Source organism: Hemitrygon akajei, chromosome 2, assembly GCF_048418815.1.
Source record: "Hemitrygon akajei chromosome 2, sHemAka1.3, whole genome shotgun sequence".
Taxonomy (NCBI): Eukaryota; Metazoa; Chordata; class Chondrichthyes; order Myliobatiformes; family Dasyatidae; genus Hemitrygon; species Hemitrygon akajei.
This window is the reverse complement of record NC_133125.1, coordinates 128,869,613-128,893,794: the sequence shown is the minus strand read 5'-3', so window position 1 is coordinate 128,893,794 and position 24,182 is coordinate 128,869,613. Positions and strand designations below refer to the sequence as shown.

Below are 24,182 nucleotides of genomic sequence, written 5' to 3'. Positions count from 1 at the left end.
ATCTTGATTCCAATATAATAGTTCTAGACAAAAATTTAAATTCTATTTTGTTCACTCACCACTGAGACAGTTCTGGCAAAAGTTCTTCTCAAAATATGAACTGGTTCACTAGGCTGTTGTTTTCCTTTCCCAGAATTGCCATCACTTGATGGTAACCTGCAACCCAGACAATCAAATTCAGCACTATTTAAATAGAGAAAACAATCAGCCATATTATAAATGTAATAGAAATGCAAGTGCAATATCTCAATAAACAAGACATTTACTATTTGAAATGAAAACGAACCTGTACAATAACTGTGGTATTTGTCCTGCATTCACGTCGGTCCCATTATTGGACTTCTTTGAGCTTTTGAACTGGAAAACCACACTGTAACAGTAACATTTATATTCTTAAAGCAATGAAAAAGTAAGATAAAATAGTAGAAAACAATTTATTGAAACTTTCTCGCAGCTTCCTTATTCAAATTGGCTCACACTTAACCTAAACTAAATCTGGTGTAAGTCTCTTGCATGAAAGTATGTTTTTAAGCTGAACTGCGCTCACACCAAATATCTGAAATAAAATCACCTGTAGATTTAACATTTCAACAAAATTTTGTTTTTATCCTTCTTTCCCTCCAGACACGTGGTACTTCAGCTTCTTGAAATCTCCAGCAATATTTTTCTAAGGTTTCAGTTAGTTTCAATTGTACTGTCATTGGGAACTAGCTCAAAGCTCAAACTACTAAACAGTTGTACTAACAGGGAAATATATTTACACTGCCATTGCATTGTACAAAGCATATAGCTTTAAGATACAAGAATCATTTAAATGAATCTTCCATTGAAGCAAGCAGTGACCTGCAAAATTCAATATCCAGAACAAACTGTAGCGACTTATTTCATCTGGAAAGTAAAACCACAGCTGATTGAGAATTGGTTAAAAAAGAATTCCTACCCATCATCAGTGGTGATAGAGGCTTGTCCATGGGAACCACAATCACTACTGGGTCCTGAAACTCTTGCCCAAGCCACATAACACCAGCCTGCCTGCAAAAGCACAGGCTCATCAAACATCATTGCATATTTCTCCCTGCAAAAAAGATGTATGAAATGAATATGGCATAAAATAAATTCTTTAAAACATAATACACAAGAAATACGGATTGTTATAGCTTTCATGCTATTTAGATGGAAGGGATCAGTAGACTCTCACAAACCAATACAATTCAGTTCCTGTTCAAGTCATATTCTTTTGTACACTAGCAACAAACTGCAACTTTGAAATAATGTGCCTTGTTAGATTGTGGATTTAGATATATTGCAGGTATTACCATGTTTACAACTGTTCAAATAGCCCTTTGCTTAGGAAGGACAAAATGGATTCTGAAAAAGGACTGGCAATCCCACACAGGGGTTCTTCGAGATATGGGAACAAAGTTGATATGTGGCATTAGGACAAACTCTTGTAAGTAAGATAAAATGAAACTCATTTGGTCTAGGTGCCAAAGTCACACCACTTGTGATTGTGATGTTAGCTCAATTATTAAAAACAATTGTGATAACTGTGAAAGTGTACAGGACTCCATGGCTTGGTACCCATGACCCAATATTATCAGTTATGTTTTGATAACAGAGCATGAACAAGTATTAGCCCACTAACGTTCTTTCAAACTTTTCGATAGAAAGAAACTAACAGACAAGTCGGTTTGATGAAAAGATCACTTTTAGGGTAAATGAAGCATATACCTTGCAGCACAATCATAAGCAAGTACATCAGTTTCTGCCAGCAGGTCACCATCTGTTTCATGATCTCCTCCATCAGGACCCAGCTCAAACAGCTAGATTAATAAAAAGTATTTTTGAAAAATATTAAAGCAGGTTTATACATTCTATTTAAATTATTGGATTATGTTCCAGAAGTTCTACACAAGTACCCATCTATCAGTTTTTCTTGTTTAGTGCACAAAATTAGATACATGATTAAATCCAATTTTCTTGTAATTCTTCAGCTAACCCAGCAACATTCAAATTGCTATGGGACAACTGAAAGGTTGCCTTTTAGTCCTATATAAATTAGTGTCTTAGCATAATCTCTTCTCTCCCCAATTTCTATAGTTATAAACCTTTTGATGGGAATACAGGCTACTTCCTCCTGATATACAGAACACATTTGAATTGCATTCATTTTGCTTCCAAGAGATATGAACTATTACTTACTCCGTTGATTACCTCACCTTGATTTTAGCTGTGTATTCACCTCTCCCACCAAACAAGCCAAGACCTCCAAGCAGTATATCTGTGTCTGCAGTAAAGCGAATGGCTTCCACAGAATGAGCAGAATACCCCCAGCCACCTCCATGACCTAATTATAGATACAAATATAGTGAATACAAATGCTTTCTAAGTAGCAAACACGAATAAATTATATATGCCAACTTACTTTCAAATCTATTAACCACACTATAATCCTCCTTGGAATAAACTTTAGTAACCGCTTGTATCTCCTCTTCTGTATTCGTAACACCCATTTTCAAGTCCTGCATGGCAGCCAATGTATCCAAACAACCTGTTTTCACATTTAAAGAGAATTATTCAGGAAAACTGAAATGCAAAAACATGTACTACTTGTTTTATTGGGCCAAAAAGTTCAACTAAGATGATGCCAAACTTATCAATTTTTTCACTTTCTCTACGTAAACAGTACACAATGAAAGTACACACATACTAATCATTCACAATACCAATAACCATGAAATATGGCATTTCACCAAAGCTGAATGCTCACATTCTGGTTCACCTATTATTCTTAGGGAATGAAGTTTGCCATCCATATGTAGTAAGGCCCATGTACAACTCTGAGTCCAAAGGAGTCTGTCTTCCCAATACAAAGGCAATAAAGGATGTACAATAAATGCTGGCATTGCTAGTATAAAGACACATAATAATTGCTCAAGGAATCAGGCAAAAAAAAAGGAACTAAACATGAAAATTACAAGATCTTGATAATGATTTTACTAGTTAACTCTCTCTCTCTCTCTCTCTCTCTCTCGAGAGAGAGAGAGAGAGAGAGAGAGAGAGAAATGGATATTCCTAATTACCAACAGCAGGGCATGGACTATGACGCTCTGAATAGATGAAAGCATGCTACTAATAATCAGTTCTTAAAATGAAAACACAATGGCTGAAGTCTAGGTAGACTTGAGTAATCAAAAATTCAGACAGCATTGATCTGAAGCAGCAAGGGTACCCATGACGACAAATCTATTATGAGATATGAAACCCAGTTCAAGTAATGCTGAGGGATTATGAGGCCTCATAGAAGCTCTGAGTATAGATCATTCAGATTTTGAGAATGAAAGGTAGTACAGCATTTTTGGATGCCAGTCCTTGATTGTATGTGACAATTTGGACAGGAATGCAGTTATTATATTGAACATAGATCAGGTGTATACTGAAGGATTGTCACTTCATCAGGACAATGATATATAATTGCTCTCTTCAAGTTTTATTTCCATATTACAGTATCAGAAATAGAGAAAAGTAGTCTGAAAATATTATGAGTTCAACACAGAAAATCATTTAAAACTGTACTTTCTTAAAATTGTTGGTACAAGTTTAACGAAGTTCTTGCAAAAATCAACTGAGTTTTGAAAACAGCAGCTAAAGTCAGAGTATTGATCTTTTTAAATAAATGCTGTTGTATTAATACCCTCATACTGCACTTGATATCCAAACAAAACCCTTATTAAACTAAAATTACAAACTTTACAATAAATATCACGTTACTGCAGAGATCTAGATTAATGTACATACTAATTATTCATACCTAGAATGTGCAAGGCCCCATGAGACCTGGTAGTATTTGCTTTAGATCCTGTTGGGAGTGCAAGCTCCGGACTCAATATATTACATCTGCTGTGCATTTCTGATCCTGCTGGAAGCCTAGCATCTGCTGTAACTGCATTGTAACACCAAACTTCTTTTCTACCTGGTATGAATCTTGAGACAAAGAAGAGTCTATTAGTTTCACTTCTACTGAAAATTCATACACATTTTTTTTAAAGTAACTCACCAGAATTAACAGTATATAGTCGGCCATTCAGCTTTCTAGTCTATAGTCTTCTTTGGTAGTCCTTGCACATAATGGTCCATATTTTCTTGGATCTTCCTGTGAACCTTTTTTTTTGAGAGTGGTAATGTATAGCAAACCAGATTGGTAGAGGAATTTTGCACTACAAATATTGAGTGCAAGGCCCACCTTCCCATGTGCTTTAGCTTAACTGTACACTGGCTTAAAGGTCAACTTCTGAATGTACACAAAATCAAGTTCTGCATGCATACTGGAACTAAAAAACTGAAGTTCAGACGCTCTTGTTTTTGGATCTCCCTAATGATGCAGTCAAAGACTACATATAGTGATTGGCCATCATGAAGTTCACAATCATCGTATCTTCAACATTGCCCCATACATTAATTTCCAGTACATAAACAACAAAAACATAGGTGTTACGTACTCGTGACACGTGACAGTGGTACCCTTGTCACGTGACTGGGGTTGAAGTTATACTGGACTTGAGGTAATGGTTTTGTGATGGTGGAGTAACGTCATTTTCCTGACAGTAGAGGTCATGTGACAGGTTTTTTTTAACAGGGTATAAAAGGAAGACCCCACCCTGTGGGGAGGGGCAGTTCGTGGCTGGATTTGCCATGTTGACTTCATGCCACTGCGTGATTTAATGTGATGACGCAGTTTAGTTGAAAGATGAAGTTTTATCTAATGCCTAAAGTTTAAAAGGTCATTGCCAGCAGTTTCTTTACTGTGGAGAGTGAAGATAAAAGTTCGGGAGTTAAAGATCGAGGAGAATCGATTTTCGACGGTGGAATGGTTTCGACCTTGTGTGATCCTCATTCGGAAGGATTTCGTTGACTGTTCTCGTGTTAATCTCTGCAGGATAGCAGAAGATTGAGGACAGTGTGGAAGGAAAGGTCAGTGCCTTTAAGCCGTTACGTTTCATAAAATTTCTTTGTGGGAAGAGTTCGACGCCGGGGAGCGAAGGAAACCGACGTGGAAGAGAATTTAAATCGCCTTAAAAAGTCTCTCCTTTTAAATGGACTGAGCATTTTGAACTTTTGGCAACATCACTTTAAGAACTGTTTTTGCTGCATCGCTTTAAGAACTGTTTAAGCTGCTGCACAGCAGCTGTTTTCTGGTTACGTTAGTGTTTGTTTACTTTTGGGGGGTTTGTTTTCAGTGTTTAATAAACGTGTTATTTGTTATAAAAACCCTTGCCTAACTCACATATATTTATTGTTGCCTGAATACGTAACAATAGGTAACATGATGGACGTTTTAAAATTCCAGATATCAGTACTTCAGTAGAAGTATTAACTGCTCTCAAAGCTTTGTTATTTTGTAGTTGGAAATAACCTTTTGATGTCTTGTCAGTCAGCAGTGGAGGCAATAAGAATAAAATAGAATGCTATGGGATGGGTCAAAGGTGCTCATAACTAAGTGGATACAGTCAAAGTGCTCCTTCTAGCAGTCATTGACTTCTACTACAGACTGTGGGATAAGGCCTGTAGTTATCCTCCACACTGCTGAAGAACCCATGACTATCAGCATGTTACTGAGCCTCCAACACATTTTCCATCCACCAATTGGCCTTTCAGCCATAGGTTTTCTGCTGTTCTTCTACCTTCAGGTGCCTCTCAAGCTGTTTCTTTCCCCTTAAAGAATGATGAATTAGTGAACATCAAGTCAATTTTCCCAGTTGTTCTATCCCCTCTGGTGCCCTTGACTATCAATGCATTACCAAAAATATTTTAAGAAATTTCAAGTAACCCAACATCCACAGTCTCCCTGAGAGAAAGATCTAACCAACCCAACTCTAAGAGTGTGATTTTAAAAGGAAATTATTTATGCATTCTCAAAAAAATGCCGCAAATAGGAATTGAAATGCAATGATAAAATCCATGGTGAATTCACATACTTGAAAATATGAAAAGGCCATGTCTGGTTTTAAATTCAAGGCCACACAAAACCTGGGTGAATAACATGGTTTTGAAGAATTTTGGTAAATTTCCCCATTGGGCCCAAAATTTACAAGTAATTGTTTCCAAACAATGATCAACAATCATAATTAATGAAACTTATTTTTCAAAGGGTGAGGGAAGGTGGTAAACGAGTAGTAGCAAAGCCGTGGAAATTAGAATGGAAGACTGTTTAAAGAGAGGTTAGTAAATCCATTGCCCAGTTTTGTGGTCATTCTAGAGAAAGTTCTAACATATTTTATTCATTTCAAGTTCCTAAATATCATTCATCTTGTGGAGAAAGAAACATTGTTGAATAATATCATTTTCTCTATCTGTAAGTTCAGGGGTTATATTTAACTATTTTTACAATGGGATGGGAAATTCATCTTTAGCGTAGCATTCAAGCTAATTACAGTGCCAAAGCTGCATTTTAGTTTGCTGATGACACCACAGTTGCTGGCCAAATCAAAGATAGTGATGTATCAATGCACACAGGAGATTGAAAATCTGATTGAATGGTGCCACAGCAGCAACCTCTCACTCGGTGTCAGCATAATCAAAGCGCTGATTATTGACTACAGGATCCATGAGTCAATTCCCATCAGGGGATCCGGGGTAGAGAAGATCAGTAGCTTAAAATTCCTTGGCATGGTCATATCAGAGAACCTGTCCTGGGGCATGCACATGAGTGCCTTCACAAAGAAAGCATGACGGCACTTCCATGTTCTTAAAAGTTTCTGTAGATTTGGCATGCCACTAAAAACTTTGACTATCTTCTATGGATACACAGTGAAGAATATTCTAAACTGGTTGCATCATAGCCATGTACGGAAACACAAATGCCCCGGATTGGAAAAGTCTAAGTGGTGGTTATAGCCAGTTCATCACAGGCAAGGCCTTTCTCACCACTGTGTACATTTATGTGGAGTGCAGCCACAAGAAAGCAGCATCCATCACAAAGGCCATCCTTTCTTTTTGCTATTACCATATTATCAGGTTCAGGGACAATCATTACCATACAATCATTAGGCTCCTGAACTAGTGTGGATAACTTCAGTCAACTCTGAACTGATTCTACAATTGGATCTCAGAGGCAATTAGTAATCCCATGGACTATTTTCTGAGATCAGCACAATTCTTTCTGCTATCCTGGGCAAAACTTAACAATTCTTCTTTTGTGTATTGGTAGTCAGACAGTCTGGCAGTTTGTATGTATAGTTTTTCATAAATTCTATTTATTTTCCTGTAAATTCCTGAAAGAAAATGAATCTTAAGGTGAGATATGGTAACATATTCATACTTTGAAGAATTTGCTAGTCAGAGTAAAATTTATTATCAGTGTGCAATAATCTCCTATTAGCACAAAATCTAGCAAAACAGAAGCATTCCTATTGTGTGATAATACAAGCTTGGATATATTTTAAATGTTGGATGCCTATCCAATTGCAAACCATTTTTAAAACTACACCTTCTCTGTGAATAAAGAATGCTATATAGATTTAAAATGTTAAAATGCATTGAATAATTTTATTGGAAGTATTTACACAAATCAATTCAATTGTGCACGCTGATAGACAAGCTCCAACCTTCACTATGAAGACAAATTTCACTGTAAAACCTTAAACAAAGGGATCAAGTGGGCCTTTACTACACAGAGCCACTTTGAAACTTGAACAATTATAACTGTTGACCTACTCGATTCATATCAAGGTACATATGAAGTGGCATGCAAATAAGCCCATTTTAAGAATAACATCTGACTCTGCTACAAACCACAAGTATAATTTTCTCATATGCTCTTGAACAAGCTACCCAATTTCTGTTAGACAGCTTGAAATTAGGCCTGTCGACCCACCAAGTCCGTATCAATCACCACTCATCTATTTACACTAACCCAACATGGATCTCATCTCTTTTTGTTCTCCCTACTTTGTCATCAACCGCTCACAGATTCTACCACACATACATACTAGGGGCAATGTACAATGCCAATTAGCTTACCAATCAGCATGTATTTATGATATTTGAGGGAACCAGAGCACCTAAAGGGAACCCAGTCATAAGAGAACATACAGTCATCACAAGAGGGCAGGGCTGAACCTGGGTCTATAGCACTACAAGGCAGTATTCTTCTAGCTGCTCCATTGTGCCAAAGTACTATATTCAAAATGTAAGGGAACAGACAGTAAACAAATTCAAAATGTTCATTTTACTACCCCCAAAAAACAAACGACCAACTTGTATGCTGAAAACTACCTTTAAACTGCCACCTACAGCTGACGTATTGGGGTTAGAAGACTAACTTCAAATACCATTCCAAACACTTGAGCACAAAAATCTACACTGGAAATACCATCTTTTAAATTGGATCTCACAGGCAGTCAATAATCCCATGGATTATTTTCTGAGATCAGCATAATTCCTTCTGCTATCCTGGGCAATACTTAACCTCAAGCTTTTTCACTACTTATATGTGGAAGCTTGCTGCATAAATGCTGGTTGCTAAATTTTGTTTCCTTCAACAATGATTTACCCATAAAAATACTTAATTGGCTTCAAAGTAACGTCTGATGACCAGATTATGAGAGGCAGTAATTAAATATTTTTTGTATTTTTAATACAAGTCTCAACAAATAAATCAGCATTAGAGTGAGTACAACACATATGAAATATTCTATATGATCAAACTGTGCACCAAACTATTTTCTGAATCCAAGTTTACCAAGTGAATTGAACATGATAATACTGAAATTCACCAAATGGACAATAACTTTACATCTTTGTTCTCGGATGTTCTTTGGCAGGAAAATATTGCAACATTACCTCCAAATTACATCATACACAGGATCCAAGCAAACTCCAAATCCTCGCAAGTCTTCCTGCTCCGAATCATTAAATGTCCTACAGCTTCCATCCAGTTTATTGATTAACAGGCATTTAAAAGGTGGGGGCTCAGTTACAGATGCAGGGACCAAACCTGTATGAATGAACACGCTAGTTTACACATTTGGTTAAATTTTTAGATCTTTTCAAAAATTATAGGATACCACTAAATTACAGCAATTTAGATATGAAAATCCTTACTGAATTCAAAAATCGTTTCCAAAAAAATTGGGATTTGGGATGAAATTTCTGAGGGGAAAATGAGTAGAACTTAATTTTTTCTCTACTCACATTGCTTCTACTAATGAATCTGAAAATCGAAAAAAATAGCCACAACATGGATAAATGTACAAAGTAATGAATTTACTAATAAAAAACAGATCTGATTTTATTCAAAATGGCTCCTCTGTGCTTTGTGATTTACTATATAGGCTATGATTAGATCAAGTTTACAATCTGAAAATACAACATAAATTGGTAATGATAATTTGAGTTTTAAAAATTCACTACTTAAATTCATAGAGCATGTAATTGGACTTACCTATTATGCTTCGGCTAGCAAAGATTTCTGAAGTTGATAGAACATGCGAGTTGATAAGTGCTTCATCGATGCGCAGAAAAGTTTGATCTCCACTTGCACCTATCCAGGTTGCCTTGCGACCATATTTTGAGCCTATATTTGGCATAGGAGATGGTCTTGTGTTCCAAAAAGGCATATCCAAAATTGGTCTACCAAGCTGCCCTTTCTGAAAGGGAAAGTGATATTGAGTAAAATATCTTGTTTTTATTTCCACAGGTATACACATAATTAACGATATTTAGCTCTTTTAGTCAATAGTGGATTTACAGGCACTTCCTGGGAAATATTTTCTTAAAAGTAGCCAAGCCACAGCAAAAATAAGGAAGGTTTTAAAAAAAGCCCTGTTTGCTGAGTAAAGGTTAAGTACACTGATAAAGTGAAGTTGTTAAAAGTGAGGTTCAGACAAAGAACAAATAAAGGAGTGATGAAACAGAGATTGGAATCAGATGTACAGAGAGGAGATTCAGAATGAAGATTGGGGAAGATTCGAGAAACTAAACACCTGGGTGAAAACTTTAAATTTTAAAAAAACCATTAGATCAGTGAGGAACATTGGATTTAGTATTGAAACACTAATGCCTTTAAACAGAAAATCCTACAAAAGGTAGTGGATTTGGCCCAATATATCACGGGTAAACACTGGCTGGTGGCATAGTGACATCAGCACTGGACTTCGGGACTAGAGGTCCTGAGTTCGAATCCAGCCAGCTCCCTTTCATGCTCTCCATCTGTGCCTGTAAATCCACCTCGTAAAAAAAACCTGGATTGGGATGGGCTCCGCCAAGTTTCAGATACGATGACCAATCACGAAAAAGATCGGTGCAAAAAGCTTGTCATGACGGCAGCCTAACGACTCCACCAGTAGTTAAGGGTGCGTGCGCACACACACACAAATACCACCAAACCAATTAGCACACCTACATGAAATGCCACTGGAAAGGAGCATCCATTATCAGAGATCCCAGGTCATGCTCTCTTCTCGCTGCTGCCTCAAGTAGAAGGTACAAGATCCTCAGGACTCACCCCACCAAGTTCAAGAACAGTTACTATCCCGCAGCTATCAGGCTCTTGAATAAAAGGGGATAACTACACTCACTTGCCTCAGCACTGAGATGTTTTCCACAACCAATGATCTCACTTTAAGGTCTCTATCTCCTGTTCTCATTATTTATTGCTATTTATTTAAATTTGCATATGCACATTTTGTCGTCTTCTACACTCTGGTTGATAATTTCATTGATCCTGTTATAATTACTTTTCTGTAGATTTGCTGAGTATGCCCATAGGAAAATGAATCTCAGAATTGTATATAGAAACATAGAAAACCTACAGCACAATAAAGACCCTTCAGCCCACAAAGTTGTGCCGAACATTTCCCTAACTTAGAAATTACTCGGCTTACCCATAGCCCTCTATTTTACTAAGCTCCATGTACCTATCTAAAAGCCTCTTAAGAGACTCTATCGTATCTGCGTCCACCACCATTGCCAGCAGCCCATTCCACACACTCACCACTCTCGATGAGTAAAAAAACTTACCCCTTACATCTCCTCTGTACCTACTCCCCAGCACCTTAAACCTGTGTTCTCCTGTGGCAACCATTTCAGCCCTGGGAAAAAGCCTCTGACTATCCACACGATCAATGCCTCTCATAATCTTGTACACCTCTATCAGGTCACCTCTCATCCTCCTTCGCTCCAAGGAGAAAAGGCAGAGTTCACTCAACCTATTCTCATAAGGCATGCTCCCCAATCCAGGCAACAGCATTGTAAATCTCCTCTTCACCCTTTTTCTATGGCTTCCACATCCTTCCTGTAGTGAGGCAACCAGAACTGAGCACAGTACTCCAAGTGGGGTCTGACCTGGGTCCTATATAGCTGTAACATCACCTCTTGGCTCCTAAAGTCAATCCCATGATTGATGAAGGCCAATGCACCGTATGCTTTCTTAACCACACAGTCAACCTGCACAGCTGCTTTGAGCGTCCTATGGACTTGGACCCCAAGATCCCTCTGATCCTCCATACTGCCAAGTGTCTTACCATTAATACTATATTCTGCCATCATATTTGACCTACCAAAATGCACCACTTCATTTGGGTTGAGCTCCATCTGCCACTTCTCAGCCCAGTTTTGCATCCTATCAATGTTCCACTGTAACCTCTGAACAGCCCTCCACACTATCCACAACACCTCCAACCTTTGTGTCATCAGCAAACTTGCTAACCCATTCCTCCACTTCCTCATCCAGGTCCTTTATAAAAATCACAAAGAGTAAGGGTCCCAAAACAAATCCCTGAGGCACTCCACTGGTGACTGACCTCCATGCAGAATATGACCCATCTAAAACCACTATTTGCCTTCTGAGGATAAGCCAGTTCTGGATCCACAAAGCAATGTCCCCTTGGATCCAATGCCTCCTTACTTTCTCAATAAGCCTTGCATGGTGTACCTTATCAAATGCTTTGCTGAAATCCATATACAGTACATCTACTGCTCTTCCTTCATCAATGTGTTTAGTCACATCCTCAAAAATTCAATCAGGCTCGTAAGGCATGACCTGCCTTTGACAAAGCCATGCTGACTATTCCTAATCATATTATACCTCTCCAAATGTTCATAAATCCCGCCTCTCAGTATCTTCTCCATGAACTTACCAACCACTGAGGTAAAACTCACTGGTCTATAATTTCCTGGGCTATCTCTACTTTCTTTCTTGAAAAAAGGAACAACATCCGCAACCCTCCAATCCTCCAGAACCTCTCCTGTCCCCCATTGATGATGCAAAGATCATCGCCAGAGGCTCAGCAATCTCCTCCCTCGCCTCCCACAGTAGCCTGGGGTACATTTCATCTGCTCCCGGTGACTTATCCAACTTGGTATATGGTGACATCTATGTACTTTGATAATAAAGTTTACTTTGAACTTTAAAAATTATCCTCCTAGTTGACCACAGACTTGTCATGGTTTGGAAATTTTCATGCCCTAATGACCCAAAGAACAACGCTGACTGGATTCAGAGCTTAATGCTTTGGCTCTTGGTAGGAACACCCATGCCAAACAGGTCAAAGGGTAGAGGCCAGACTAAGAGTGGTCAACCGGTCCCTTCAGGTTCGGGGGTTCAACTCAGGGCTAACAACCCTGACTGGTAAAACAAAACTATTATGGAAATAGCAATGAAGCATCCTTCTACAAGTCAGTGCGATGATATTCCTGAGTCTCACCCAGAACTTGAATGTCTGAGTATCCTGTATTGTCCCGGTACCGAAGAAACCACAACCAAAGGAGTTGAATTACTTCAGACCTGTTGCCTTGACGTCGCACGTTATGAAGACCATGGAGCGGCTGATAATACAGAATGAGGCCACAAACCAGGCACGCCCAGGATCCTCTTCAGTTTGCGTATAAGGAGAAGGTGGGAGTGGAGGATGCTATCACGTATTTGCTGCACAGATCACTCTCTCACCTAGAGGGGGTCAGTTGTGTTGTGAGGATTACATTCCTTGACTTCTCTAGTGCCTTTAACACCATCCAGCCCAAGATCTTAAGGCACAAACTAACGGAGATGGGAGTAGACTCTCACATGGTGGATTGGATAGTGGACTACTTGACAGATAGACCTCAGTATGTGCGGTTGGGAGACTGTAGGTCTGACACAGTGGTCAGCAGCACAGGGGCGCCGCAGGGAACCGTACTCTCTCCGGTCCTGTTCACCCTGTACACATCAGACTTCCAATATAACTCGGAGTCCTGCCATGTGCGGAAGTTCGCTGATGACACGGCCATAGTGGGGTGTGTCAGGAATGGACAGGAGGAGTATAGGAAACTGATACAGGACTTTGTGATATGGTGCAACTCAAACTACCTGCATCTCAATATCACCAAGACCAAGGAGATGGTGGTGGACTTTAGGAGATCTAGGCCTCATATGGAGCCAGTGATCATTAATGGAGAATGTGTGGAGCAGGTTAAGACCTACAAGTATCTGGGAGTACAGTTAGACGAGAAGCTAGACTGGACTGCCAACACAGATGCCTTGTGCAGGAAGGCACAGAGTCGACTGTACTTCCTAAGAAGGTTGGCGTCATTCAATGTCTGTAGTGAGATGCTGAAGATGTTCTATAGGTCAGTTGTGGAGAGCGCCCTCTTCTTTGTGGTGGCGTGTTGGGGAGGAAGCATTAAGAAGAGGGACGCCTCACGTCTTAATAAGCTGGTAAGGAAGGCGGGCTCTGTCGTGGGCAAAGTACTGGAGAGTTTAGCATCGGTAGCTGAGCGAAGGGCGCTGAGTAGGCTACGGTCAATTATGGATAACTCTGAACATCCTCTACATAGCACCATCCAGAGACAGAGAAGCAGTTTCAGCGACAGGTTACTATCGATGCAATGCTCCTCAGACAGGATGAAGAGGTCAATACTCCCCAATGCCATTAGGCTTTACAATTCTACCGCCAGGACTTAAGAACTTTTTAAAAGCTATTATTAATGCTTTTTGAGATAGTGATTTAGATGCATATCATATTTTTACTGAGTTAAGTATTGTATGTAATTAGTTTTGCTACAACAAGTGTATGGGACATTGGAAAAAAGTTGAATTTCCCCATGGGGATGAATAAAGTATCTATCTATCTATCTGACAGTAGTGAAAACCGAGAGGAAGCTACTAGCATGACGAAGGATGGAGGACCTTCATTGCTGCCCTAAATGCCAACAGTGTAATGGGTAGTAAGTTTGAAAATTATACAAAAAACTTGGAGTTATTATTGGTGTGATTTGAAGAAATAATAAAAGGAAAATGGCAAGGTAAACACTAAACAACCATGTTTGAAAACAGTTGTTGAAAAAGTATGCTTGTTAGACTGAAGGGAGGTAAGCAATTGACCTCCCTATAGCCCAAAAAGCATACTTGCTTGCTCCCCACAAATTAGAACTAGGACTACTGGAGCATTTGGTATACCTCCATAGGTTGTGCTTGGAGAATTATGCACAATTCTGAAATTTCCAAATGGTATAAAACTTGCACATGTTAAAGTCAGCATCAGACGTCAAGAACAGATAAATTGTAGAATGAAAATGAGTTGATATAACTTGATAGGACGAATGAGAACTTGAAGTTTGATAGAAGATGCAAGTAGAAAGAAAAAAAATTAACCCATGCAGGACTTGTGAAAATCAGCAATCTTGGTGTTTTTTTTTTAAAAAAAAAGCAAAACAAAGAGATTTAGTAGTCTAATTTGGTTGGTAGAATCTCAGGTGGTGACGAGATGGCGTACAGGGGTGAGATATTGCAACTAGTGGAGTGGTGTTGCAGCATCAACCTGGCACTCAGCGCCAGTAAGATGAAAGAGCTGATTGTGGACTTCAGGAAGGGTAAGATGAAGGAACACACACCAATCCTCAGAAGGATCAGAAGTGGAGAGTGAGCAGTTTCAAGTTCCTGGGTGTCAAGATCTCTGAGGATCTAACCTGGTCCCAACATATTGATGTAGTTATAAAGAAGGCAAGACAGCAGCTATACTTTATTAGGAGCTTGAAGGGATTTAGAATGTCAAAAAATACACTCAAAAACTTCTATAGATGTACCACGGAGAGAGAGGATTCTGACAGGCTGCATCACTGTCTGGTATGGGGGGGGGGGGGGGGGGGGCTACTGCACAGAACCAAAAGAAGCTACAGAGGGTTGTAAATCTAGTCAGCTCCATCTTGGGTACTAGCCAACAAAGTACCCAGGACATCTTGAGGGAGCAGCATCTCAGAAAGGCAGCGTCCATTATTGAGGACCTCCAGCACCCATGGCATGCTCTTTTCTCATTGTTACCATCAGGTAGGAGGTACAGAAGCCTGAAGGCACACACTCAGCGATTCAGGAACAGCTTCTTCCCCTCTGCCATCCGATTCCTAAATGGACATGGAACCCATGCACAATACCTCACTTTTTTAAAAAAATATAGAGCATTTCTGTGTTTTTTTTGCACATTTTAAAAATCTATTCAATATACGTATAGTGTAATTGATTTACTTATTTCTTCATTATTATATTATTTTTCTCTTCTATATTATGTATTGCATTGAACTGCTGCTGCTAAGTTAACAAATTTCATGTCACATGCCAGTGATAATAAACCAGATTCTGATTGGGAAAATCTTGTGGAAGGTGAACTAGAAAGAAAGAAAGTGGGCTCAGAAAAAAATAGTATCACATTCACACGGTACATAAGATTAGTAACAGTACGGTATTCTTTTTCTAAACACACTAGAAACTCAAATAATATATTTTATCTTTAGGCTATTTTTTGTTCAATAAGATAGAGGAGGATATGACACAGATGCCAGCAGCACAAACCATATTGATAACATGGTACTTAACATTTCATCACAAAATCAGGAAAAAATCATTAACCGAGCACAAACTGCAGTTGTAAAGTGAGATCTCTTTTGAAAAGTACAAGAGAAAACAAAAACTATGATTTATTCTAACACTAATTATAAAGCAAAAATATATTCACGTACATCAATATACAATTAAAACTTCAATTACATGAATATTTATTGAAATATTTCTCATTATTCAGGATTTGCATGTTATATGATGATAGATTCTTACAGAGAAGCTTCCAAATGTGAAGACCTGTCCATCTGCTAACAGAAGAGCTGTGTGGTTACTGCCTGCAGTTACTTGAGTGCAAGGAGCTGGTAAACCCTGTACCAATGTCGGTGCCCCTCTGAAATAAAAAAATAGTATTTAGCAAGGCAGACATAATAATACGAAAAATACTGTAATCAAAACTTTACTTTAATATCGTACCTTGAATTTACATCTCCGTGTCCAAGTTGACCATGTTGTCCATATCCAAATGTATATACATCACCATTCTCCATTAGAATCACTGTATTTATAAAACCATTAAAATTTTTAATATAAAAGTTTACTTTACTCAAAAAGATACAATTATACAAGTCAAATTACTCATGCAATTTCATGCAGAATAGTTGGAATTACCAGAAACTAATTTTTTTAATCAGATAGTGAAAGAGAACAGATCTACAGCGTAGTGCTAACAAAGGGGTTTCAATTCAGAGTGGCAGGGGGAGGCTGGAATTTTTGAAGCATTTTGAACTTTTGAACCTTCTTGTTCAGAACATCTTCAAGGAGTGAAGATGTCCAAGTGTTAGTTGAGGAATGCTTTGGGAACAGCTATCAAAACATTATCAAATTTAGAACAGATATGGAAAAGGTAAAAACAGAGAAGACCAATATCAAAAAGATGAGAGCAGAAAGACAATAACCACAGAATTAGGCCATTCAACTTGTCAAGTCTGCTCCACCATTTATTTTCTGTCAACCCCATTCCCTGCCTTCTCCCCATAATCTTTGACTTATCAAATTACACTTTAAGTATACCCAATGTCTTGGCCTCCAAAGCTAACCTTGGCATTGAATTCCACAGATTCACCACATTCTGGCACAAGAAACTCCTTTTAATTCAAATACAGGCCCAGAACCATCAAACCCTCCTCATACATTAACTCTTCACTCCAAGGATCATTCTCAGAAACCTCCTCTCTGGAACTTCTGCAATGCTAGCACATCTATTCTTAGATATAGTGCCCAAAAATGTTCACATTACTCCAAATGTGTCCTGACTAATGCCTTATACAGAAAGAACTGAGCAATGAGTGGCCTTTAATGAGATGATTCAGCTGCAGACTAGGTACAAGGCAGAATGGTAGGACAATTAAAGCCAAAGCTTGCAGAATGAGCAAAAGGATAGTAAAACAAAATAAAAAAGTGTTTGAGAGAGAAGTCAGATTGATAACTCAAGGTAAAGTCAGACTGATCGGGAAAATACATCAGAACAATAAAAGGTGAAAAGAAGAGGAGGAAAACAAAACTAATTCCAGGAATATGCTACAAGTATGTAAACAGTAAATTGTGAAGCAAGGCTAACAGAAAGAGAGAGGGTATGGTCTAAGTGGTAAATGAGTGCCCTTCATCAGTCTTTGACACAAATGATACTTCTGGAGTCTCAGCAAAGTATATTTGAAATACTGATGGGCTAAAAATTAATATAGGTACCAAAGAAGGTGAGATAGATTGCCCAGCCTAGATAAAATGTTTTCTGCATTGTTGAGGAAAGAAAGGGGGAAGATTGCAGGAGGTATTGGCCATAATTTTCTAAATGTTGGTGCCAGACAACTGGACAAAGGCTTCATCTTTGTAAGAAAAATCACTACAAGACAACTAGCTTAACCCCTGTAGGCAATGAAAAGTTCTGGAAACAATCAAGGATAAAAATGAAATACTTAGATAAGCATGGAATGATTAATAAATACCTACCTGCTGGCTTTTCATGAAGACAAATCATGTTTAATTAACTTAGAAGCATTTGTTTTGATGAGGTCGCAGGATAATTAGGGAAAATGATAACGGACATTTAAAAGGAAATGCAAGTAGTGCATATTATGCAGACTAAAGTCAAAAAGAAACTTGCAGCACAATTAGAAAATTAGCTAACTGACTGTAAGAGGAGTATTTCATGGCACTTTGTCGGACTGGAGGGAAGAATTCAGTGGCAAAGCCCAGAATTCAGCACTGGAGCCCTGTTTATGTTAATAAATATTAATGACTTGGGCATTAATGCGCAGGAAGTAATTTCCAATTGGTCAACTGTGAAACAGATGCTAATACAGTAGATTAAGAGGATAAAGTCAATTTAGTGGAATGGGCAAATATCAGTCTCCCAAAGTCATGTCAGAGATTGTCCACTTTACTCATATGTCACCAGCTCCTGGCTCTCTTCTGGTTTCATATAATAATCATGCAAATATGCAAAACTTTTTCCTCCTTAATTTGTAAATATAAATTGTGTTTAAAATATAAACCAGTTCTTTTAAATGTAATACATTTTACAGAACAAACTGCTCCAGTGATTACTGTGGGCTTTTCTACTTTTGGCAGTGGCATTAATAAAATGAGTGGGCTGTTACTAACATGAATTTCCTTGGAGAATTGCAATTGTTTATTAAATGTGCATTATCCAAGAACATTACTCCTTAACATGGCTTTAAAGATTCTTGCATGCAACTAAAATGCAAACACTAGTTTTCGTTTTAATGTTTCTACAACTTCCAATTTGGAAATCAACAATGAATTAATAAGTTTACTTCTAGTTAGATACAGAAAATGAAGTGGGTCTATATCAGAGATCCTGGTTATAAAAAGCTTAAAGGACTGCCAAGAGAATGAAAGAAAATATTCAAAACACTTGATAGAATGAGAAGCTGTAGGATAAAATACAAGCTGATCAGACGATCAAATACAACTCAACCATAATTAGGTGGTGAACACCACAAATAGTATTTCACAGAAACACTTCACAACAGTATTGCGAGTTAATTGAACATCCAGCAAGAAATTTAACTGAAAAATCATGCACTGAAGTCTTCGGGCATGGGGAACAAAATGGACTTTAGCCTTATGTGGTCCTTAACCAATAAACAATTCTAATTCATTTACTAAATATGAAGCTTGTTCAAATTTCCTGAGCACGTCACCACATAGTAATTTTTTCTTGAGCAACACACACAAAATGCTGGAGGAACTAAGTAGGTCAGGCAGAATCTACAGAAATGAATAAATAGTTGACGTTTCAGGTTGAGACCAGAAGGGTCTCGGTCCGAAACACCAGCTGTTTATTAATTTCCATCGATGCTGCTGCACTTGCATAGTTTCTCCAGCATTTTGTGTGTGTTGCTTTGGATTTCCAGCATCTGCAGAATCTCGTATTTGTAACTTCACCCCCTCCCCCCAAATTATTCAAATCAGAATAGAGTATGCATACCTGAGTGATGGAATCCACAGCTAATCTGGATGGCTCGCAGTTCATAGTCAAGACATACAGCACCTGGGGGGTATGTTGTAATCTTGCTGGTGTCCTTATCCCCCCTTTCTCCATTACCATCTGAAAATAAATATCCAACTTCACACTGATTCACAACATCAAAATACAGAAACTAATTTTAACAACCAAATCTGCTATTTACACAACCATAACTCATGGCAACTTGGTTTAATCACAAAGCCAAAAGACACTTTTTGCACCTTCCCATTAGCAAGCATTTGTGGATGCATTCAATTTAGTTACAACCATCTTTAATTTTACTGCTTTTCTTGAAAGGGTAATTGTAACTAATTAAAAATCATACATTCAAAAAAAAACTCGCCCCGTGTTAAAGAAGGGAAAAGCAGACATGAAAATCTATTTGAATAATGTGTGACAACTGAAAAGCTAGCAAGATCCACTATGGGTGCCATCTCAATCCATGTGCATTTGACAAAAAGGTATCAAGAAAACTTAGCCTTCAATATGGATCGCTTGACCTCTCCAATCATCTTTGCTTAGTTAGCCAGCTATCTTGTTGAGGACTCCGTCGGTCAGAGTTGACCATGGATATTGTGCCCTAGCTATCTAGATACACAAGCCTGGACAGTACAATATGGAGAGCAAACTGTTGGACGTGTAGCAAGCTCCCCCTCTCCACAAATCTGATGAATCCAAAGGAATGGCAGAGAATGCTCGTTTGGCACCAGTAGCATTGCAGGAGTTGCCAATCAGTGTTGAACTCAATGTAGGACTGCCTTATCAGGGATTCCAACTCTGGATTTTTCCCTTAGGGATTTGCTCTCAAAGCCTTCACCATGAGTAGGTATAGCCACAAGGCAGTGGAGGTTTGAGATCAGTTTTTCTTCTCCTAGATGAGCTGCCAACCACAGCAGATGAGCTCCATCTGCCCAAAGCAATTGGTTTCAAGGTACCAGTAACTTGTCTTTGCCTTTTCTCCTGAGCCAACTAGCTAACTGACGCAGAAATCCAGTGTCAGAAATGTCCATTTCTTTTATTCAATTCACCCAAGTGCAGGTTGACAAAGCTATTAGAACTTCATAAACTGCAATAAAAGCTTTTTTGTCCAACCGATCAGTGCAAATACCTATGCATATGCCTGACTTGATCTAAATTTGTAATCTCCAATCGTTATGTCCTAATCCCGCTTAACAATGCTTTATCTCAGCAACTCTACATGGTAGCAAGTTCCAGTCTAACCACTCTTATCCAAAGATTCCCCTAAATTCTCTACTGATGTAGCTGATATGATTTTTTCTAAAAACTATAGTTTAGGACTTAAAATGACACAGGTCTTCCAGCAATCATTAATCATACATGAAGATCAGTCTCAACGAGCTGGGAGCTATATTGTTTCATTAGAGCGGTGATAATCTCAATCATGATCTGCAATGACAGATTAATTCGTGATTTGCCATCCATGAGTGGGGGGTGCGCAGGGTTTTGCAGATCAAGCCTTCAGTCTCGAGAAAACACAGATGTGCTACTGGCACATTTATTCATACTGTCCATTTTAACACAGCTATTTTTTCTAAACCAGCAAGGAAAACCTTAATTCACTCAAACAGTAGCTACCCAGTAATAAGTCAAGAAGAAGTTGTGCCAAACGATCTGAGAATGTAACTATGACTTTCTAACATTCCCAGCCATAAAAGACGTGAGTAGACCCACTCAGCCACCCAATTTTCCTTTGTAGATCCTGCATTCCATCAGTAAGATTTTATCTAGTATTCATCAATGAATGTTTTCAATTAAAGAATAGACAAATCAACATTATTTTTCATGGTACAAGAAGTGCTGCCCAAAGAGCTTTGTTTTACAACCCTTAAATGGTAAAATAGCTCAGCTGGAGGTACTTCTCCGAAGTCAGATAGTGGTTGTGCTTATGACAAATCTAATTAGTAGGAGTGAGAACAGTCTGAGTTATCTGAAAAGAAGTCTTTGAAAACTGGCATGTTCAAATAGATTTGGGAGATCTGTGTAACTAATCACCTTACTGAGATTGCTGACGGGTTTAAAAAAATCTGTTGGCAACAAAATCCACCTTCAATATTCCCTGACTATAGGTATAGAAAATGACCAAACTATATCCCTGAGCAAAGCTTTCTATTAAATGTAAATACACTATAGTGGTAAAACAATTAAGAGATAAATGGATTTGACATGTCATTAAAACTTCAAGGGATAGAGTGCATTCCCAGTTGATTTACAGTGCACAAGTGTACTTCTTCCAAAATTTGATTTACATTGATTTCTCCACTGAATGCACTTGGCAAGATTGAACCTTGTATCTAAAAGGCAACACCAACACAAGATCTACGGGTATTGGTCAACTGGCTCAGCTGTAAAAACATACTGAAAGTCTGCATTCATTAAAAATAGAAGTCTAAATTTAAGCTCCAAATGAAATGAAAGCAACACACACAAACACAAAAATGCTGCAGGAACTCGGCAAGCTAGGTAGCATCTATGGAAAAGAGTACTCAGTCAACATTGGGGGGGGGGGGGAAAGGACCCTTTCCCCCAGCCGGCTAAGATCCCCCAGCATTTTGTGTGTGTTGTGTTGGATTTCCAGCATCTGCAGATTTTCTTGTGTTAATGAAATGAAAGACTTGGTCAATAACCAAACAATTCTTATTGATGTTTGAAAGTTGACATGCTCAACATAATTTTGACCTTCAAATAAAAATATGAACAGTAAATACATTATCATGGGGGAGTAAAGCGCCTAGTTTAGTTCTGACAGACAGAAAAAAATAAAAGAATCACTGGCAAATCTCAAAGAAAAATAGGGATTATGTAAGATTGCAAGTGGCTACCAGAGAGCATTCATGATTTTTCTCCTTTGGAGGTTCCAGATACATCTGCATGGAAGCCAAATTTGTTACAGCAGACAGGGGCCAAAGTAAGCACTTCTTAACAAAAAAAAGTCTTTGACCTTACTTCTCTGATTGCGTAATCAAGATCATCTTCACTAAAGAAGTTCAGTAAAGGTAGATTAGACGTAAGAATTAATTCTATGGATATATAATTTTAGCATTTAGTGCTACAAGTAATATACAGGAAGCTTTGTCTTGGCTTTATGATTACTACCAATTCCTTGAATTATGTTCACTCAAATTGTTTAATAGTTTAGAAATGAATATTAAAGTTAGCAAGATATGAAAAAAGCACTGTCACTAAGATTTAATAGAATTAACTGTGCAAACATATTCCTGCAAATTTAATGTAGCAGTACAGCTACATTTTTAAATTTATGGGTTATCTGAAGTCAGTGTCAGTAGTTGCCTATCACTCAAGATTGAGTAATAAAAGATTATCCATGTCTGCATATTTTAACTTTGAAGTACATAAAATGAATTAACACTTTTCAGATGCAAATACACTTTGTAAGCAGAGTTCAGGTTCAAGAAGAAATTCCACACATTTAACCCTTTACAGTCAAAAATTAATGACATATCTTAACAACCTTTTTATAAGTTAGCGACCTGATTTTCCCTTTGCCCAACTCAGTGTCACATGTTGAAAATTCTTATACTGTAAATAACAAACTTTAGAGTATTATCAGGAAGTGGCTCCTTGTGTCAGTATTGTTTCTCTAATTCTATCGAGCCAGATTAAATGAGCATGGATCAAAATGAAATTAATTTACTCCAAATGAATCTGTAAAGGTACACTGAATAAATTCTGCTCAATAGTGGGATGGCAAATCTTGAAATAAGCCAACTGTGGACCATGGGTGGCTCTAAAATATATACACACAGTAAATGACTAAAGTGGTAAATATGACTGATTACTTTCAAACAAAACATTTTGACTGGAAAGGGTTAATAGCAGTTTCAAGACAAATCAGCTGAGAAGTTTCTTTCAAGAGGGAAAATAGAAAACACAAAAAACGCAGTTATACAATGTACAGTAACCTGCAAGTTGAGTAACATTTTAGTACATATTTTCATTTTCTTCCAAATAATCTCCAAAAATGGAATAGCACAATTTAAGAACAAAGCAGAAGCAAAGTACAAAATCTGAATAAAAGCAAGCAGCATTCTTTTGTGTACAAAATAAATGAAAACCCCCACCCCCCCAACCCTAATCCAATCTTAAACCAAAAAGTTTTACTTTCACTTCGAGTTGCTCAACATCAAGACAGAAAAAGCAGAATCAATTCTGTACAGTTGTCCACATTAGACAAAGATTCAGCTGACAGTAGAATATGACTGGCAAGATTGATGGTAGTCCTCCAACCAGTAAGGAAGGGTAACCAAGTACCTTTATGCTTGTCCCGTTTATGCTTTAGCTTTGCTGGAAGGGGTCTTAGTCTGGCTATGGCCTGTTCACGATGATTCAAATAAATGGGACCAGGAAATACAATGGGGCCTGAGGAGAAATAACTTGCACATGCATAGGAAATTTCACATAAAATAAGTTCAAATTAAAAACAAAAATATATCCTTTGTCTATAATATAAAAGGGAAATGGAAACCACAGTATGCAAAACATGAATAAAAAGGTATTAATATGAAATAGAAAATTCAAGTGCCAATGTACAGTAACTCAATAAGAGGACAAATTATTAACATGAATTTCAAACAAATTTTGCTGTGCCGTTTAAAATGACAACATAACCAAATCTCAATTAATTCATAATTATTAAATTTGTGCAAAGTTCAGATTGGTAAAATAGCCACTTGGAATTTGTCACATTAAAAAGCTTAAGATATCTGTGTAGTAAGATGTATTGCACTGAGAATTTAATTTAATTACTGAATGAAACAAGCTTCCATTTTTGTTACAAATAAATTT

The 24,182-nt window shown here is 37.9% G+C and overlaps 1 protein-coding gene across 16 annotated transcripts in view; it reads right to left on the bottom strand.

Annotated features, from left to right (window-relative positions):
• mycbp2 (MYC binding protein 2) overlaps positions 1 to 24,182 on the bottom strand; it is a 221,518-nt gene that overhangs the window by 116,863 nt on the left and 80,473 nt on the right. For 13 of the 16 annotated variants that reach the window (XM_073027845.1, XM_073027703.1, XM_073027729.1 and 10 more), the window contains 13 exons: positions 23,649 to 23,756; positions 19,320 to 19,439; positions 16,283 to 16,364; positions 16,082 to 16,199; positions 9,443 to 9,647; positions 8,842 to 8,995; positions 3,812 to 3,984; positions 2,426 to 2,551; positions 2,220 to 2,347; positions 1,732 to 1,823; positions 941 to 1,075; positions 287 to 370; positions 60 to 156 (listed from right to left, as the gene is read on the bottom strand). In XM_073027845.1, coding sequence (XP_072883946.1) covers positions 60 to 156; positions 287 to 370; positions 941 to 1,075; positions 1,732 to 1,823; positions 2,220 to 2,347; positions 2,426 to 2,551; positions 3,812 to 3,984; positions 8,842 to 8,995; positions 9,443 to 9,647; positions 16,082 to 16,199; positions 16,283 to 16,364; positions 19,320 to 19,439; positions 23,649 to 23,756 — 1,622 coding nt within the window. The remainder of the gene's footprint in view (positions 1 to 59; positions 157 to 286; positions 371 to 940; positions 1,076 to 1,731; positions 1,824 to 2,219; positions 2,348 to 2,425; positions 2,552 to 3,811; positions 3,985 to 8,841; positions 8,996 to 9,442; positions 9,648 to 16,081; positions 16,200 to 16,282; positions 16,365 to 19,319; positions 19,440 to 23,648; positions 23,757 to 24,182) is intronic. The other 3 variants (XM_073027772.1, XM_073027791.1, XM_073027799.1) reach the window with 1 other exon arrangement.